Source organism: Oncorhynchus gorbuscha, linkage group LG12 (genome assembly GCF_021184085.1).
Source record: "Oncorhynchus gorbuscha isolate QuinsamMale2020 ecotype Even-year linkage group LG12, OgorEven_v1.0, whole genome shotgun sequence".
In the NCBI taxonomy this organism is placed as follows: Eukaryota; Metazoa; Chordata; class Actinopteri; order Salmoniformes; family Salmonidae; genus Oncorhynchus; species Oncorhynchus gorbuscha.
Window position 1 is genome coordinate 676,825 of NC_060184.1, and position 20,944 is coordinate 697,768.

The window sequence follows — 20,944 nt, forward strand, 5'->3', positions numbered from 1 at the left end:
GCTAACCTGGATTTCTTTTAGCTAAATATGCAGGTTTAAAAATATATACTTCTGTGTATTGATTTTAAGAAAGGCAATGATGTTTATGGTTCGGTACAGTCGTCCAACGATTGTTAAATCATCCCCCGTTTGGCGAAGTTGGCTGTCTTTGTTAGGAAGAAATAGTCTACACACAGTTTGCAACAAGCCAGGTGGCCCAAACTGCTGCATATACCCTGACTCTGTTGCAAGAGAAGTGACACAATTTTACCTCGTTAAAAGAAATTAATGTGAAATAAATAATACAAATGAACAGCAAACATTCCAAAAGAATAAAGACATTTTAAAGTACAAAAGGGAAAATAAATAAACATAAATATAGGTTGTATTTACAATGGTGTTTGTTCTTCACTGGTTGCCCTTTTCTTATGGCAACAGGTCACACATCTTGCTGCTGTGATGGCACACTGTGGGATTTCACCCAATAGATATGGGACTTTATCAAAATTGGGTTTGTTTTCTAATTCTTTGTGGATCTGTGTAATCTGAGGGAAATATGTGTCTCTAATATGGTCATACATTTGGCAGGATGTTAGGGGGTGCAGCTCAGTTTCCACCTCATTTTGTGGGTAGTGTGTCTCTGAGTCCCCATCTGTCTCTCTGTGTCCCCCTCCTCTGTCTCTGTGTCGTCGCCCCTCTGTGTCGTCCCCCCTATGGCTCTCTCTGTCCCCCCCTCTGTCTCTCTCGCTCTTTCTCAACCTTCCCAGTAGAGGCTGGTGAAGGGTGAATAAAGTATCTCTGTCTCAGATCATCCCAGTAGAGGCTGGTGAAGGGTGAATAAAGTATCTTTCTGTCTCTCTGTCTCAGATAATCCCAGTAGAGGCTGGTGAAGGGTGAATAAAGTATCTCTCTGTCTCTCTGTCTCAGATCATCCCAGTAGAGGCTGGTGAAGGGTGAATAAAGTATCTCTCTGTCTCAGATCATCCCAGTAGAGAGGCTGGTGAAGGGTGAATAAAGTATCTCTCTGTCTCTCTGTCTCAGATCATCCCAGTAGAGAGGCTGGTGAAGGGGAGGTTTCAGGATAACTTTGAGTTCATCCAGTGGTTTAAGAAGTTTTTTGATGCCAACTACGATGGGAAGGAGTATGACCCTGTGGCCACACGCCAGGGGCAGGAGGGCGCCCCCTCACCCAACCCAGGTACAAACACACCCTCTTATCATATCACCTTGTCCCAACGCCTCTGACCAGGTCAACTCATTATCCACAAACCCAAACGACTCTCCTCTTCCTCCATTCTGTGTGTGTGGGCCAGTTTCTCAAAATGTCCATGTCTCAGACCATCCCAGTAGAGGCTGGTGAAGGGTGAATAAAGTATCTCTCAACCCATCCCAAACTTGCACGTCATAGAATACTATATTGCAGCTGGTCCCATCAGATAACCTGGCATACGTTAGCCCCAGAGGAGGCATCTGAGGGGAGGATGGCTCATAATAATGTCTGGAATGGAGTCAATGGAATAGAAACCACGTGCTTGATACCATCTGTTTGTTTGCGTTGGCTGCGTCTCAATCCAACATTAGAGATATCTGTTTGTTTGCGTTGGCTGCGTCTCAATCCAACATTAGAGATATCTGTGTGTTTGCGTTGGCTGCGTCTCAATCCAACATTAGAGATATCTGTTTGTTTGCGTTGGCTGCGTCTCAATCCAACATTAGAGATATCTGTGTGTTTTTGCGTCTCAATCCAACATTGAGCTGTTTGTTTGCGTCTCAATCCAACATTAGAGATATCTGTGTTTGTTTGCGTTGGCTGCGTCTCAAGCCAACATTAGAGATATCTGTGTGTTTGTGTTGGCTGTGTCTCAATCCAACATTAGAGATATCTGTGTGTTTGCGTTGGCTGCGTCTCAAGCCAACATTAGAGATATCTGTGTGTTTGCGTTGGCTGCGTCTCAAGCCAACATTAGAGATATCTGTGTGTTTGTGTTGGCTGTGTCTCAATCCAACATTAGAGATATCTGTGTGTTTGCGTTGGCTGTGTCTCAATCCAACATTAGAGATATCTGTGTGTTTGCGTTGGCTGTGTCTCAATCCAACATTAGAGATCTGTTTGTTTGCGTTTTGCTACGTCTCAATCCGACATTAGAGATATCTGTGTGTTTGCATTGGCTGTCTCAATCGAACATTAGAGATATCTGTTTGTTTGCTTTTTGCTACGTCTCAATCCGACATTAGAGATATCTGTGTGTTTGCGTTGGCTGTCTCAATCCAACATTAGAGATATCTGTGTGTTTGCGGTTTGCTGTGTCTCAATCCAACATTAGAGATATCTGTTTGTTTGCGTTGGCTGCGTCTCAATCCAACAGAGATATCTGTTTGTTTGCGTTGGCTGCGTCTCAATCCAACAGAGATATCTGTGTGTTTGCGTTGGCTGCGTCTCAATCCAACATTAGAGATATCTGTGTGTTTGCGTTGGCTGCGTCTCAATCCAACACATCCGCCTATGCCACACTTCCCCATCTGCGGTGAATGGTAACAAGGCTAGAGCATTGTTTGTCTCCCCCATCTGCGGTGAATGGTAACAAGGCTAGAGCACTGTTTGTCTGGCCATGAGACATCCTGAAAATAAGTCTTCTCACAAAATCTTCTGTAGCGCCAAAATTTGTCATACAAACTATAATGAAAGTCACACGATGGTTTTCTTAATTTTGATCTACGACCCTCTGGGACTCGTCTGAAGTCGGTGCAGCCGATCTGGTAACTTCTGTCTGTAGCACCCGAACCATTTGGGCTACACACTAACATGACGCCTCTGTGGAAAGGTGAGACTCGAACACATACTACCGTTCAAAAGTTTGGGGTCACTTAGAAATGTCCTTGTTTTTTATAGAAAAACTCTTTTTTTTTTGTCCATTAAAATAACATCAAATTTATCAGAAATACAGCGTAGACATGGTTAATGTTGTAAATGACTATTGTAGCTGGAAACAGCAGATTTTTTATGGAATATCTACATAGGAGTACAGAGGCCCATTACCAGCAACCATCACTCCTGTGTTCCAATGGCAAGTAGTGTTAGCTAATCCAAGTTTATAATTTTAAAAGGATAATTGTTCATTAGAAAACCATTTTACAATTATGTTATCACAGCTGAAAACTGTTGTCCTGATTTAAAGAAGCAATAAAACTGGCCTTCTTTAGACTAGTTGAGTATCTGGAGCATCAGCATTTGTGGGTTCGATTACAGGCTCAAAATGGCCAGAAACAAAGACCTTTCTTCTGAAACTTGTCAGTCTATTCTTGCACTGAGAAAGGCTATTGAAGGCTATTCCATGTGAGAAATTACCAAGAAACTGAAGATCTGATACAACGCTGTGTACTACTCCCTTCACAGAACAGCGCAAACTGGCCCTAACCAGAATTGAAAGAAGTGGGAGGCCCCGGTGCACATCTGAGCAAGAGGACAAGTACATTAGAATGTCTAGTTTGAGAAACAGACGCCTCACAAGTATTATTATATTATTAAGTCCTCAACTGGCTGGCAGCTTCATTAAATAGTCCCTGCAAAACACCAGTCTCAACGTCAACAGTGAAGAGGCGACTCCGGGAGGCTGGCCTTCTAGGCAAAGTTGCAAAGAAAAAGCCATATCTCAGACTGGCCAATAAAAGGAAAAGATTAAGAAAAGAACACAGACACTGGATAGAGGAACTCTGAATTGAGTTAAACTACCACCACGCTATTGCGAAATGTAATTAAATAAATATAGCTACAAGCAGCAATGCCGGGGTTCAAGCTGTCGGGCCACTTTGCCACCATCAGGACAAATTGGACACATCGCCCTAGAATGAGCTACTTATGTACCCCTTACCACGCTTGCCAAATATCAGAACTCAAAATTAAACAGATTATGCATATTGTGAACTATTTTTAACGATGTTGACTACTTTAAACTTTAAACCACTTCTTCTCCAGGACCGACCGGCACCAAATTTCGTATATAGCATCTATGGATGTATATTTTAGAAGAATTTTGCTCAAACAACATGGCCGCAATAAGCGGCATGAATTATTTTTCCTTTCCAACAGCACCACCCTGCGGTCAAACGGAACCATACTTTACAGATTAGCCAGACTCATATCCCTGAGCATATGTGCTAAATCTCATCACTGAGTCAAACAGAACAAGAGATGTAAACATGTGCCCGTTATAGTGCCACCGTGTGGTCGATCTGAATGTGCAGATGTTGACTTTTGACAGTGTTTGGAACCAAGTTTTGTTAACAATACAAATATCCATGACTGATTTATATGCATTTCCTGTATATGCCAGACCACGCCCAGGTGAATCCTTATTGGTGAAGATGTTGTTTTAGATTCTGAAAAATATTGCATTGGGAGAACTTTGTCCATAGATCAAATCAAATGTTATTAGTCACATGCACCGAATACAGTGAAATGTTATTTACAAGCGCTGAACCAACAATACCCCCAAATAATAAGAATAATAAATGAAAGTAACAAATAATTAAAGAGCAGCAGTAAAATAACAATAGCGAGACTATATACAGGGGATACCGGTTAGTTGAGATAATATGTACAAGTAGGTAGAGTTAAAGTGACTATGCATAGATAATAAACAGAGAGTAGCAGCAGTGTAAAAGAGGGGGGTGGGGCAATGCAAATAGTCTGGGTAGCCACTTGATTAGTTGTTCAGGAGTCTTATGGCTTGGGGGTAGACGCTGTTTAGAAGCCTCTTAGACCTAGACTTGGCTCTCCAGTACCGCTTGTCGTGGGGTAGCAGAGAGAACAGTCTATGACTAGGGTGGCTGGAGTCCGTGACAATTTTTAGGGCCTTCCTTTGACACCGCCTGGTATTGAGGTCTTGGATGGCAGGAAGCTTGGCACCTGTAATGTACCCTGTAATACCTTGCGGTCGGAGGCCAAGCAGTTGCCATACCAGGCGGTGATGCAACCAGTCAGGATGCTCTCGATGGTGCAGCTGTATAACCTTTTGAGGATCTGAGGACCCATGCCAAATCTTGTCAGTCTCCTGAGGGGGAATAGGTTTTGTCGTGCCCTCTTCACAACTGTCTTGGTGTGCTTCGACCATTGTTAGTTTTTTGGTGATGTGGACGCCAAAGAACTTGAAGCTCTTAACCTGCTCTACTACAGCCCCGTCAATGAGAATGGGGGCGTGCTCAGTCCTCCTTTTGTTGTAGTCCACAATCATCTCCTTTGTCTTGATCACGTTGAGGGAGAGGTTGATGTCCTTGCACCACACAGTCAGGTCTCTGACCTCCTCCCTATAGGCATTGTTGTCGGTGATCAGGCCTCCCACTATTGTGGCATCAGCCAACGTAATGATGGTGTTGGAGTAGTGCCTGGCCGTGTAGTCATGAGTGAACAGGGAGTACAGGAGGGGACTGAGCACGCACCCCTGAGGGGCCCCTGTGTTGAGGATCAGTGTGGCGGATGTGTTGTTACCTACCCTTACAACCTGGGGGCGGCCCATCAGGAAGTCCAGGATCCAGTTGCAGAGGGAGGTGTTTAGTCCCAGGGTCCTTAGCTTAGTGATGAGCTCTGAGTGCACTATGGTGTTGACCACTGAGCTATAGTCAATGAATAGAGATTGCATCATCTGTGTATCTGTTGGTGCGGTATGCAAATTGGAGTGGGTCCAGTGTTTCTGGGATAAATGGTGTTGATGTGAGCCATGACCAGCTTTTCAAAGCACTTCATAGCTACAGACGTGAGTGCTACGTGTCGGTAGTCATTTAGGCAGGTTACCTTAGTGTTCTTGGGCACAGGGACTATGGTGCCCTGCTGAAAACATGTTGGTATTACAGACTCAGTCAGGGAGAGGTTGAAAATGTCAGTGAAGACACTTGCCAGTTAGTCAGCGCATGCTCGGAGCACACATCCTGGTTAATCTGTCTGGCCTTGCGACCTTGTGAATGTTGACCTGTTGATGCTGGGCGATTAGGCCTGGCTCACAGTCGGCGTTCCAATTCATCCCAATGATGTTTGATGGGGTTGAGGTCAGGTTTCTGTGCAGGACGGTCAAGTTCTTCCACACCGATCTCGACAAACCATTTCTGTATGGACCTCGTTTTGCACACGGAGACATTGTCATCCTTAAACAGGAAAGGGCCTTCCCTAAACTGTTGCTACAATGTTGGAAGCACAGAATAATCTAGAATGTCATTGTATGCTGTAGCGTTAAGATTTTCCTGGAACTAAGGGGCTTAGCACGAACCATGAAAAACTGTCCCAGACCATTATACCTCCTCCACCAGACTTTACAGTCGGCACTATGCATGTGGGCAGGTAGCGTCTTCTTGGCATCCGCCAAACTCATATCCTTCCATCGGACTGCCAGATGGTGAAGCGTGATTCATCACTCCAGAGAACACGTTTCCACTGCTCCAGAGTCCAATGACGGTGAGCTTTACACCACTCCAATCGACGCTTGGCATTGCGCATGGTGCAATGACTGCTCGGCCATGGAAACCCATTTCATGAAGCTCCCGACAGTTCTTGTGCTGACGTTGCTTCCAGAGGCAGTTTAGCACTCGGCTGTCCCGTTCTGTGAGCTTGTGTGGCCTACCAATTCGCGGCTGAGCCGTTGTTGCTCCTAGATATTACCACTTCACAGTAACAATACTTACAGATGACTGGGGCAGCTCTAGCAGGACAGAAATGTGATGAACTGACTTGTTGGAAAGTTGGCATCCTATGACGGTGCCACGGAGCTCTTCAGTAAAGCCATTCTACTGCCATTGTTTGTCTATGGAGATTGCATGGTGGCTGTGGGCTCGATTTTATACACCTGTCAGCAATGGGTGTGGCTGAAATAGCCGAATCCACAAATGTGAAGGGGTGTCTACATCATTTTGTATATATAGTGTATGTCAACATTTGTAATTGACTGATGCAGAACTTGTTCCAGGAAATAATCACTGTCATCTGTTATGATTAGCATAGGGCTAACGTGTGGCAGGTTCTCTGATGGGACCAGTTACAATGTAGCGTTCTATCACGTCCAAGTATATCAAAGATTTTAATTGGCTGATGCGCATTTTCAGACAGAGAAATTGATTACATTTTTCAAAATCTTCTATTGTTCACAAGTATGGGCCCTGTATGTTTAGACAACCCTCCCTCCCTCCCATCCCATCAGTCTGTGGTTCTGTTTTCATTCTGAGTGTTGTAATTATTATTATTATAAATGTTTGTTCTGGAACCTGTTGTTGTTTTGCTGTGTTTTTTTTGTGTTGGTTCTTCTGCTGTTGCTCTAAGTCAGGTATTCCCAAACTGGGTACACGTAATGCCGTACATTTATTTTTATGTTTCTTCACATTTTCAAACAGTACATTTATATTTTCGAAAAGGGCTATACATTTGGAGGTCTTTTTCTTGCCTGAGTTGCCTCGTTTCACTGCCTAAAATGAAACCATCTAGTGTTCAGCGAAATAACAACACAGTGTCAAATACTGGCAGCTGAGTCAAATAATTAACATCCAATCACATCAATGGTTACTCTCTCACAGGAATTCCACAAACGGTCTGCATGTAGCCAAACGTAGCTGCTGCTATTCCGTTTGCTCGAAAATTGATAAATCGTTAAAATAAAGTAAGGCCATATTGCTAGTACTGCTACTACCAGCAGTACTACACCTGCACCTGTCGACGACACAAGTTGTTCTGCTTCCACAAGCACATCCAATGCTAGCATCAGTAATTCAACATTTGTTGTTAGCCCAGCTAGCATGGACACTGACAGGTTGTTAGCCCAGCTAGCATGGACACTGACAGGTTGTTAGCCCAGCTAGCATGGACACTGACAGGTTGTTAGCCCAGCTAGCATGGACACTGACAGGTTGTTAGGCCAGCTAGCATGGACACTGACAGGTTGTTAGGCCAGCTAGCATGGACACTGACAGATGTGAATCTGATGCAGCCGAAGAGCTACTGACCCCTTACCCAGGAAAGCACCAAGCTACTGCCCCCTTACCCAGGAAAGCACCAAGCTACTGACCCCTTACCCAGGAAAGCACCAAGCTACTGACCCCTTACCCGGGAAAGCACCAAGCTACTGACCCCTTACCCAGGAAAGCACCAAGCTACTGACCCCTTACCCGGGAAAGCACCAAGCTACTGACCCCTTACCCGGGAAAGCACCAAGCTACTGACCCCTTACCCGGGAAAGCACCAAGCTACTGCCCCCTTACCCGGGAAAGCACCAAGCTACTGCCCCCTTACCCGGGAAAGCACCAAGCTACTGCCCCCTTACCCGGGAAAGCACCAAGCTACTGCCCCCTTACCCGGGAAAGCACCAAGCTACTGCCCCCTTACCCGGGAAAGCACCAAGCTACTGACCCCTTACCCGGGAAAGCACCTAACAACAGACAGGGACGTTGGACCATTGAAGAGGTGCAAATATGATGAGAACTACATTGATTTAGGGTTCACTTATATTGGGACTAGTGCCTTTCCTCAGCAACACAGTGTGTTATATGTGCAAAAGTACTGTCTCACAACTTGATGAAACCTTCACTCCCGCGCAGACATTTAGAAACAAAACATGTCAATTTGGAAAATAAGCCACAGGAATTTTTTGAGCGAGAATAAAGAAGACTTTTTGAGTAGTAAGACATGTATAAAAGCAACAGATACCATTAATAAGAAGGGGCTAGAAGAGTCTTATATGGTGAGCTACCGACTGGCTGGGACAGGCAAGCACCATACTATTATGGATATGGCTAGGACAGGCAAGCCCCATACTATTATGGATATGGCTAGGACAGGCAAGCCCCATACTATTATGGATATGGCTAGGACAGGCAAGCCCCATACTATTATGGATATGGCTAGGACAGGCAAGCCCCATACTATTATGGATATGGCTAGGACAGGCAAGCCCCATACTATTATGGATATGGCTAGGACAGGCAAGCCCCATACTATTATGGATATGGCTAGGACAGGCAAGCCCCATACTATTATGGATATGGCTAGGACAGGCAAGCCCCATACTATTATGGATATGGCTAGGACAGGCAAGCCCCATACTATTATGGATATGGCTAGGACAGGCAAGCCCCATACTATTATGGATATGGCTAGGACAGGCAAGCCCCATACTATTATGGATATGGCTAGGACAGGCAAGCCCCATACTATTGTGGATATGGCTAGGACAGGCAAGCCCCATACTATTGTGGATATGGCTAGGACAGGCAAGCCCCATACTATAGTGGATAAGGCTAGGACAGGCAAGCCCAATACTATTATGGATATGGCTAGGACAGGCAAGCCCCATACTATTATGGATATGGCTAGGACAGGCAAGCCCCATACTATAGTGGATATGGCTAGGACAGGGAAGCCCCATACTATTATGGATATGGCTAGGACAGGCAAGCCCCATACTATAGTGGATATGGCTAGGACAGGCAAGCCCCATACTATTATGGATATGGCTAGGACAGGTAAGCCCCATACTATTATGGATGTGGCTAGGACAGGCAAGACCCATACTATTATGGATATGGCTAGGACAGGTAAGCCCCATACTATTAAGGATATGGCTAGGACAGGCAAGCCCCATACTATAGTGGATATGGCTAGGACAGGCAAGCCCCATACTATAGTGGATATGGCTAGGACAGGCAAGCCCCATACTATTATGGATATGGCTAGGACAGGCAAGCCCCATACTATTATGGATATGGCTGGGACAGGCAAGCCCCATACTATAGTGGATATGGCTAGGACAGGCAAGCCCCATACTATAGTGGATATGGCTAGGACAGGCAAGCCCCATACTATAGTGGATATGGCTAGGACAGGCAAGCCCCATACTATAGTGGATATGGCTAGGACAGGCAAGCCCCATACTATAGTGGATATGGCTAGGACAGGCAAGCCCCATACTATAGTGGATATGGCTAGGACAGGCAAGCCCCATACTATAGTGGATATGGCTAGGACAGGCAAGCCCCATACTATTATGGATATGGCTGGGACAGGCAGCCCCATACTATAGTGGATATGGCTAGGACAGGCAAGCCCTATACTATAGTGGATATGGCTAGGACAGGCAAGCCCCATACTATAGTGGATATGGCTAGGACAGGCAAGACTCATACTATTGTGGAGGACTTAATTCTTCCTGCTGCCACAGAAATGGCTGCTTCGCATACAAGCCAGTGAATTCTATGCGTTACGTTACAGCTGGATGAGTCAACAGACGTGGCCTGACACAGCTCCTGGTATATGTCTGTTACAGCTGGATGAGTCAACAGGCCTGGCACAGCTCCTGGTATATGTCTGTTACAGCTGGATGAGTCAACAGGCCTGGCACAGCTCCTGGTATAGGTACGCTGGATGCGTCAACAGACGTGGCGGGCCTGACACAGCTCCTGGTATATGTCCGTAACGTTTATGGGGGGGGTCAATTAAGGAAGACCTCTTCTGCAAACCACTGGAAACCAGGAGATTATATTTTTAAAGTGCTAGACAGCTTTGTGACATCAAATGGATTTTGGTGGTCAAGGTGTGTGGGTATCTGTACTGATGGCGCAAAAGCCATGACAGGGAGACATAGTGGAGTGGTAACGCACGTGCAAGCAGTTGCTCCCAACACCACTTGGGTACACTGCAGCATCCACCGAGAGGCTCTTGCTGCCAAGGGAATGCCTGACAGCTTGAAAGACATTCTGGACACCACTGTGAAAATGCTTAACTTTGTTTAAGCAAGGCCCCTGAACTCTCGTGTATTTTCTGCACTATGTAATGATATGGGCAGTGACCATGTAACGCTTTTACAACATACAGGAGTGCGCTGGTTATCAAGGGGCAAAGTATTGACACATTTTTTTAAACTTGTGAAAGTTTTCTTCACTGACCATAATTTCCACGCGTCTGACAGCTTGCATGATGGCAAGTTTCTCACACGACTGGCCTGGGTGATATTCTTCTCACCTGAATGACCTGAATCTAGGATTCCAGGGACTCTCCGCAACTATATTCAATGTGTGGGACAAAATTGAGGCTATGATTAAGAAGTTGGAGCTCTTGTCTGCATTAACAAGGACAACAGGTCTTTCCACCATTTATATGATTTTTTGTGTGCAAATTAACTCAATCTTACGGACAATGTCAAATGTGATATAGCGAAGCACCTGAGTGAGTTGAGTGCGCAATTACTTACGCAGGTACTTTCCCGAAATGGATGACACAGACAATTGGATGACACAAACAACCTGCCTCCAGTCCACTTAACAATATCTGAACAAGAGAGACTCATCGAAGTTGCAACAAGCAGTTCTGTGAAAATGTCATTGAATCAGAAGCCACTGCCAGATGTCTGGATTGGGCTGCGCTCAGAGTATCCTCTTTGCAAATCGCGATGTTAAGACACTGATGCCCTTTGCAACCACGTACCTATGTGAGAGTGGATTCTCGGCCCTCACTAGCATGAAAACAAAATACAGGCACAGATATGTGTGGAAAATTATTTAAGACTGAGACTCTCTCCAATACAACCCAACATTGCAGAGTTATGTGCATCCTTTCAAGCACACCCTTCTCATTAACCTGTGGTGAGTTATTCACAATTTTCAATGAACAAATAAGGTTTTATATGTAAGATGGTTAAATATTATTATATTATTATTTGTGCCCTGGTCCTATAAAAGATCTTTGTCACTTCCCACGAGCCGGATTGTGACAACTCACACTCATTCTTATGTTTAATAAATGTATCGTATAGTATGTGTGTGTGGCGCTGACCCTGGTGCTAGAGGGGGTACAGTTGGAGGTTGAATGTTTGAAGGGGTACAGCTGACCCTGGTGCTAGAGGTGGTACAGCTGGAGGTTGAATGTTTGAAGGGGTACAGATGACCCTGGTGCTAGAGGTGGTACAGCTGACCCTGGTGCTAGAGGGGGTACAGCTGGAGGTTGAATGTTTGAAGGGGTACAGCTGACCCTGGTGCTAGAGGTGATACAGCTGGAGGTTGAATGTTTGAAGGGGTACAGATGACCCTGGTGCTAGAGGTGGTACAGCTGACCCTGGTGCTAGAGGGGGTACAGCTGGAGATTGAATGTTTGAAGGGGTACAGCTGACCCTGGTGCTAGAGGTGGTACAGATGACCCTGGTGCTAGAGGGGGTACAGCTGTCCCTGGTGCTAGAGGGGGTACAGCTGACCCTGGTGCTAGAGGTGGTACAGCTGACCCTGGTGCTAGAGGGGGTACAGCTGGAGGTTGAATGTTTGAAGGGGTACAGCTGACCCTGGTGCTAGAGGTGATACAGCTGGAGGTTGAATGTTTGAAGGGGTACAGATGACCCTGGTGCTAGAGGTGGTACAGCTGACCCTGGTGCTAGAGGGGGTACAGCTGGAGATTGAATGTTTGAAGGGGTACAGCTGACCCTGGTGCTAGAGGTGGTACAGCTGACCCTGGTGCTAGAGGGGGTACAGCTGTCCCTGGTGCTAGAGGGGGTACAGCTGACCCTGGTGCTAGAGGGGGTACAGCTGACCCTGGTGCTAGAGGGGGTACAGCTGACCCTGGTGCTAGAGGGGGTACAGCTGACCCTGGTGCTAGAGGGGGTACAGCTGGAGGTTGAATGTTTGAAGGGGTATAGGACTACAACACTTTTGGGAACCACTGCTCTAAGGGATTCTATTTCTGTGTCAGAAACTCACAGAAAGCTCACGTCAAATTCTCCAGCTAATTTTGAACTTTTTCTGTTAAAAAAACAATATCCAAAGTATAATGTCATTTACACTAAAAGGTCAAAACATTGTTTTGAGTAAAATATGATATACAGCCAACAGCAATCAGATTGTGTTCCAACTGCCCCAGAACCAACTCACCTCATGGCCCACAAATACAATATGTTCCAACTGCCCCAGAACCAACTCACCTCATGGCCCACAAATACAGTATGTTCCAACTGCCCCAGAACCAACTCACCTCATGGCCCACAAATACAGTATGTTCCAACTGCCCCAGAACCAACTCACCTCATGGCCCACAAATACAGTATGTTCCAACTGCCCAAGAACCAACTCACCTCATGGCCCACAAATACAGTATGTTCCAACTGCCCCAGAACCAACTCACCTCATGGCCAATAAATACAGTATGTTCCAACTGCCCCAGAACCAACTCACCTCATGGCCAATAAATACAGTATGTTCCAACTGCCCCAGAACCAACTCACCTCATGGCCCACAAATACAGTATGTTCCAACTGCCCCAGAACCAACTCACCTCATGGCCAATAAATACCCCAGTCTCCTCTAACCTAACGACCTAACAGTGTGACCCCAGTCTCCTCTAACCTAACGACCTAACAGTGTGACCCCAGTCTCCTCTAACCTAATGAGTTAACAGCCCCAGTCTCCTCTAACCTAATGAGTTAACAGCCCCAGTCTCCTCTAGCCTAATGAGTTAACAGCCCCAGTCTCCCCTAACCTAATGAATTAACAGGGTGACCCCAGTCTCCTCTAACCTAATGAGTTAACAGCTCCAGTCTCCTCTAACCTAATGAGTTAACAGCCCCAGTCTCCTCTAACCTAATGAGTTAACAGGGTGACCCCAGTCTCCTCTAACCTAATGAGTTAACAGGGTGACACCAGTCTCCTCTAACCTAATGAGTTAACAGGGTGACACCAGTCTCCTCTAACCTAATGAGTTAACAGGGTGACCCCAGTCTCCTCTAACCTAATGAGTTAACAGGGTGACCCCAGTCTCCTCTAGCCTAATGAGTTAACAGCCCCAGTCTCCTCTAGCCTAATGAGTTAACAGCCCCAGTCTCCTCTAACCTCAAATCAAATTTAATTTGTCACATACACATGGTTAGCAGATGTTAGTGCGAGTGTAGCGAAATGCTTGTGCTTCTAGTTCCGACAATGCAGTAATAACCAACAAGTAATCTAGCCTAACAATTCCACAACTACTACCTTATACACACAAGTGTAAGGGGATAAAGAATATGTACATAAAGATATATGAATGAGTGATGGTACAGAGTGGCATAGGCAAGATACAGTAGATGGTATTGAGTGCAGTATATACATATGAGATGAGTATGTAAACAAAGTGGCATAGTTTAAAGTGGCTAGTGATACATGTATTACATAAGGATGCAGTAGATGATATAGAGTACAGTATATACGTATACATATGAGATGAATAATGTAGGGTATGTAAACATTATATTAGGTAGCATTGTTTAAAGTGGCTAGTGATATATTTTACATCATTTCCCATTATTAAAGTGGCTGGAGTTGAGTCAGTGTGTTGGCAGCAGCCACTCAATGTTAGTGGTGGCTGTTTAACAGTCTGATTGCCTTGAGATAGAAGCTGTTTTACAGTCTCTCGGTCCCAGATTTGATGCACCTGTACTGACTTCGCCTTCTGGGTGATAGCGGGGTGAACAGGCAGTGGCTCGGGTGGTTGTTGTCCTTGATGATCTTTATGGCCTTCCTGTGACATCGGGTGGTGTAGGTGTCCTGGGGGGCAGGTAGTTTGCCCCCGGTGATGCGTTGTGCAGACCTCACTACCCTCTGGAGAGCCTTACGGTTGTGGGCGGAGCAGTTGCCGAACCAGGCGGTGATACAGCCTGACAGGATGCTCTCGATTGTGCATCTGTAGAAGTTTGAGTGCTTTTGGTGACAAGCCGAATTTCTTCAGCCTCCTGAGGTTGAAGAGGCGCTGCTGCGCCTTCTTCACGATGCTGTCTGTGTGGGTGGACCAATTCAGTTTGTCTGTGATGTGTACGCCGAGGAACTTAAATCTTACGACCCTCTCCACTACTGTTCCATCGATGTGGATAAGGGGGTGTTCCCTCTGCTGTTTCCTGAAGTCCACAATCATCTCCTTAGTTTTGTTGACGTTGAGTGTGAGGTTATTTTCCTGACACCACACTCCGAGGGCCCTCACCTCCTTCTTGTAGGCCGTCTCGTCGTTGTTGGTAATCAAGCCTACCACTGTTGTGTCGTCCGCAAACCTGATGATTGAGTTGGAGGCCAGTCGTGGGTGAACAGGGAGTACAGGAGAGGGCTCAGAACGCACCCTTGTGGGGCCCCAGTGTTGAGGATCAGCGGGGTGGAGATGTTGTTGCCTACCCTCACCACCTGGGGGCGGCCCGTCAGGAAATCCAGTACCCAGTTGCACAGGGCGGGGTCGAGGCCCAGGGTCTCGTGCTTGATGATGAGCTTGGAGGGCACTATGGTGTTGAATGCCGAGCTGTAGTCGATGAACAGCATTCTCACATAGGTATTCCTCTTGTCCAGATGGGTTAGGGCAGTGTGCAGTGTGGTTGAGAGTGCATCGTCTGTGGACCTATTTGGGCGGTAAGCAAATTGGAGTGGGTCTAGGGTGTCAGATAGGGTGGAGGTGATATGGTCCTTGACTAGTCTCTCAAAGCACTTCATGATGACGGAAGTGAGTGCTACGGAGCGGTAGTCGTTTAGCTCAGTTACCTTAGCTTTCTTGGGAACAGGAACAATTGTGGCCCTCTTGAAGCATGTGGGAACAACAGACTGGGATAGGGATTGATTGAATATGTCCGTAAACACACCAGCCAGCTGGTCTGCGCATGCTCTGAGGGCGTGGCTGGGGATGCCGTCTGGGCCTGCAGCCTTGTGAGGGTTGACACGTTTAAATGTTTTCCTCTCGTCGGCTGCAGTGAAGTCCGCATGTTTTAGTTGCGGGCAGTGTCAGTGGCACTGTATTGTCCTCAAAGCGGGGGGGGGGAGTTATTTAGTCTGCCTTGGAGCAAGACATCCTGGTCCGTGACGGTGCTGGTTTTCCTTTTGTAATCCGTAATGAGATAAGTGTGACCCCAGTCTCCTCTAACCTAATGAGTTAACAGCCCCAGTCTCCTCTAACCTAATGAGTTAACAGCCCCAGTCTCCTGTAACCTAATGAGTTAACAGCCCCAGTCTCCTGTAACCTAATGAGTTAACAGCCCCAGTCTCCTGTAACCTAATGAGTTAACAGCCCCAGTCTCCTCTAACCTAATGAGTTAACAGCCCCAGTCTCCTCTAACCTAATGAGTTAACAGCCCCAGTCTCCTGTAACCTAATGAGTTAACAGCCCCAGTCTCCTGTAACCTAATGAGTTAACAGCCCCAGTCTCCTCTAACCTAATGAGTTAACAGCCCCAGTCTCCTCTAACCTAATGAGTTAACAGCCCCAGTCTCCTGTAACCTAATGAGTTAACAGCCCCAGTCTCCTCTAACCTAATGAGTTAACAGCCCCAGTCTCCTGTAACCTAATGAGTTAACAGCCCCAGTCTCCTCTAACCTAATGAGTTAACAGCCCCAGTCTCCTCTAACCTAATGAGTTAACAGCCCCAGTCTCATCTAACCTAATGAGTTAACAGGGTGATCCCAGTCTCCTCTAACGTAATGAGTTAACAGGGTGACCCCAGTCTCCTCTAACCTAATGAGTTAACAGCTCCAGTCTCCTCTAACCTAATGAGTTAACAGCCCCAGTCTCCTCTAACCTAATGAGTTAACAGCCCCAGTCTCCTCTAACCTAATGAGTTAACAGCCCCAGTCTCCTCTAACCTAATGAGTTAACAGCTCCAGTCTCCTCTAACCTAATGAGTTAACAGCTCCAGTCTCCTCTAACCTAATGAGTTAACAGCTCCAGTCTCCTCTAACCTAATGAGTTAACAGCCCCAGTCTCCTCTAACCTAATGAGTTAACAGCCCCAGTCTCCTCTAACCTAATGAGTTAACAGGGTGACCCCAGTCTCCTCTAACCTAATGAGTTAACAGGGTGACCCCAGTCTCCTCTAACCTAATGAGTTAACAGCCCCAGTCTCCTCTAACCTAATGAGTTAACAGCCCCAGTCTCCTCTAACCTAATGAGTTAACAGCCCCAGTCTCCTCTAACCTAATGAGTTAACAGCCCCAGTCTCCTCTAACCTAATGAGTTAACAGCCCCAGTCTCCTCTAACCTAATGAGTTAACAGCCCCAGTCTCCTCTAACCTAATGAGTTAACAGCCCCAGTCTCCTCTAACCTAATGAGTTAACAGCCCCAGTCTCCTCTAACCTAATGAGTTAACAGCCCCAGTCTCCTCTAACCTAATGAGTTAACAGCCCCAGTCTCCTCTAACCTAATGAGTTAACAGCCCCAGTCTCCTCTAACCTAATGAGTTAACAGCCCCAGTCTCCTCTAACCTAATGAGTTAACAGCCCCAGTCTCCTCTAACCTAATGAGTTAACAGCCCCAGTCTCCTCTAACCTAATGAGTTAACAGCCCCAGTCTCCTCTAACCTAATGAGTTAACAGCCCCAGTCTCTCTCTAACCTAATGAGTTAACAGCCCCAGTCTCCTCTAACCTAATGAGTTAACAGGTGTTAACAGCCCCACCCCAGTCTCCTCTAACCTAATGAGTTAACAGCCCCAGTCTCCTCTAACCTAATGAGTTAACAGCCCCAGTCTCCTCTAACCTAATGAGTTAACAGCCCCAGTCTCCTCTAACCTAATGAGTTAACAGCCCCAGTCTCCTCTAACCTAATGAGTTAACAGGGTGACCCCAGTCTCCTCTAACCTAATGAGTTAACAGCCCCAGTCTCCTCCTCTAACCTAATGAGTTAACAGCCCCAGTCTCCTCTAACCTAATGAGTTAACAGCCCCAGTCTCCTCTAACCTAATGAGTTAACAGGGTGACCCCAGTCTCCTCTAACCTAATGAGTTAACAGCCCCAGTCTCCTCTAACCTAATGAGTTAACAGCCCCAGTCTCCTCTAACCTAATGAGTTAACAGCCCCAGTCTCCTCTAACCTAATGAGTTAACAGCCCCAGTCTCCTCTAACCTAATGAGTTAACAGCCCCAGTCTCCTCTAACCTAATGAGTTAACAGCCCCAGTCTCCTCTAACCTAATGAGTTAACAGCCCCAGTCTCCTCTAACCTAATGAGTTAACAGCCCCAGTCTCCTCTAACCTAATGAGTTAACAGCCCCAGTCTCCTCTAACCTAATGAGTTAACAGCCCCAGTCTCCTCTAACCTAATGAGTTAACAGCCCCAGTCTCCTCTAACCTAATGAGTTAACAGGTGACCCCAGTCTCCTCTAACCTAATGAGTTAACAGGGTGACCCCAGTCTCCTCTAACCTAATGAGTTAACAGCCCCAGTCTCCTCTAACCTAATGAGTTAACAGCCCCAGTCTCCTCTAACCTAATGAGTTAACAGGGTGACCCCAGTCTCCTCTAACCTAATGAGTTAACAGCCCCAGTCTCCTCTAACCGAATGAGTTATCAGCCCCAGTCTCCTCTAACCTAATGAGTTAACAGCCCCAGTCTCCTCTAACCTAATGAGTTAACAGCCCCAGTCTCCTCTAACCTAATGAGTTAACAGCCCCAGTCTCCAGTCTAACCAATAGTGCATCTAAATGAGAATACTTATCCTATCCTAACTAGGTGGGTTTCAGGTGTCTCCCGGAAGTCTCCTCCTAACGTAATGAGTTAACATTGGGGGCCAGACCCCAGTCTCCTCTAACCTAATGAGTTAACAGCCCCAGTCTCCTCTAACCTAATGAGTTAACAGAGTCTCCTCTAACCTAATGAGTTAACAGGGTGACCCCAGTCTCCTCTAACCTAATGAGTTAACAGCCCCAGTCTCCTCTAACCTAATGAGTTAACAGCTCCAGTCTCCTCTAACCTAATGAGTTAACAGCTCCAGTCTCCTCTAACCTAATGAGTTAACAGCCCCAGTCTCCTCTAACCTAATGAGTTAACAGCCCCAGTCTCCTCTAACCTAATGAGTTAACAGCCCCAGTCTCCTCTAACCTAATGAGTTAACAGGGTGACCCCAGTCTCCTCTAACCTAATGAGTTAACAGGGTGACCCCAGTCTCCTCTAACCTAATGAGTGACCCCAGTCTCCTCTAACAGCCCCAGTCTCCTCTAACCTAATGAGTTAACAGCCCCAGTCTCCTCTAACCTAATGAGTTAACAGCCCCAGTCTCCTCTAACCTAATGAGTTAACAGCCCCAGTCTCCTCTAACCTAATGAGTTAACAGCCCCAGTCTCCTCTAACCTAATGAGTTAACAGCCCCAGTCTCCTCTAACCTAATGAGTTAACAGACCCCAGTCTCCTCTAACCTAATGAGTTAACAGACCCCAGTCTCCTCTCTAACCTAATGAGTTAACAGACCCCAGTCTCCTCTAACCTAATGAGTTAACAGCCCCAGTCTCCTCTAACCTAATGAGTTAACAGCCCCAGTCTCCTCTAACCTAATGAGTTAACAGCCCCAGTCTCCTCTAACCTAATGAGTTAACAGGGTGACCCCAGTCTCCTCTAACCTAATGAGTTAACAGCCCCAGTCTCCACTAACCTAATGAGTTAACAGCCCCAGTCTCCTCTAACCTAATGAGTTAACAGGGTGACCCCAGTCTCCTCTAACCTAATGAGTTAACAGCCCCAGTCTCCTCTAACCTAATGAGTTAACAGCGTAACCCCAGTCTCCTCTAACCTAATGAGTTAACAGCCCCAGTCTCCTCTAACCTAATGAGTTAACAGCCCCAGTCTCCTCTAACCTAATGAGTTAACAGCCCCAGTCTCCTCTAACCTAATGAGTTAACAGCCCCAGTCTCCTCTAACCTAATGAGTTAACAGGGTGACCCCAGTCTCCTCTAGCCTAATGAGTTAACAGCCCCAGTCTCCTCTAACCTAATGAGTTAACAGCCCCAGTCTCCTCTAACCTAATGAGTTAACAGGGTGACCCCAGTCTCCTCTAACCTAATGAGTTAACAGGGTGACCCCAGTCTCCTCTAACCTAATGAGTTAACAGACCCCAGTCTCCTCTAACCTAATGAGTTAACAGCCCCAGTCTCCTCTAACCTAATGAGTTAACAGCCCCAGTCTCCTCTAACCTAATGAGTTAACAGCCCCAGTCTCCTCTAACCTAATGAGTTAACAGCCCCAGTCTCCACTAACCTAATGAGTTAACAGCCCCAGTCTCCCCTAACCTAATGAGTTAACAGCCCCAGTCTCCTCTAACCTAATGAGTTAACAGCCCCAGTCTCCCTAACCTAATGAGTTAACAGCCCCAGTCTCCTCTAACCTAATGAGTTAACAGCCCCAGTCTCCTCTAACCTAATGAGTTAACATGAGGTGACCCCAGTCTCCTCTAACCTAATGAGTTAACAGACCCCAGTCTCCTCTAACCTAATGAGTTAACAGCCCCAGTCTCCTCTAACCTAATGAGTTAACATTTACCCCAGTCTAATTTAACAGACGTCTCTCTATCCAGAGTTAACGAGTCTCCTCTACAAATGAGTTACCTCAGCCCCAGTCTCCATCTAACCTAATGAGTTAACAGGGTGAGGTGTCCCCAGTCTCCTCCTAACCTAATGAGTTCCCCCACAGAGGTGAACACCCCAGTCTCCTCTAACCAGAGGTGGATGAAATGAGTTAACAGCCCCAGTCTCCTCTAACCTAATGAGTTAACAGCCCCAGTCTCCTCTAACCTAATGAGTTAACAGCCCCAGTCTCCTCTAACCTAATGAGTTAACAGCCCCAGTCTCCTCTAACCTAATGAGTTAACAGCCCCAGTCTCCTCTAACCTAATGAGTTAACAGGGTGACCCCAGTCTCCTCTAACCTAATGAGTTAACAGGGTGACCCCAGTCTCCTCTAACCTAATGAGTTAACAGGGTGACCCCAGTCTCCTCTAACCTAATGAGTTAACAGCCCCAGTCTCCTCTAACCTAATGAGTTAACAGCCCCAGTCTCCTCTAACCTAATGAGTTAACAGCCCCAGTCTCCTCTAACCTAATGAGTTAACAGCCCCAGTCTCCTCTAACCTAATGAGTTAACAGCCCCAGTCTCCCCTAACCTAATGAGTTAACAGGGTGACCCCAGTCTCCTCTAACCTAATGAGTTAACAGCCCCAGTCTCCTCTAACCTAATGAGTTAACAGGGTGACCCCAGTCTCCTCT

The 20,944-nt window shown here is 46.4% G+C and overlaps 1 protein-coding gene across 1 annotated transcript in view; it reads left to right on the top strand.

Moving 5' to 3' along the window:
• LOC123991476 (microtubule-associated protein RP/EB family member 3-like) overlaps positions 1-20,944 on the top strand; it is a 61,688-nt gene that overhangs the window by 22,037 nt on the left and 18,707 nt on the right. Inside the window, exons 4-5 of the mRNA XM_046293096.1 lie at positions 959-975; positions 1,021-1,177. Of these exons, the coding sequence (XP_046149052.1) occupies positions 959-975; positions 1,021-1,177 (174 nt within the window). The remainder of the gene's footprint in view (positions 1-958; positions 976-1,020; positions 1,178-20,944) is intronic.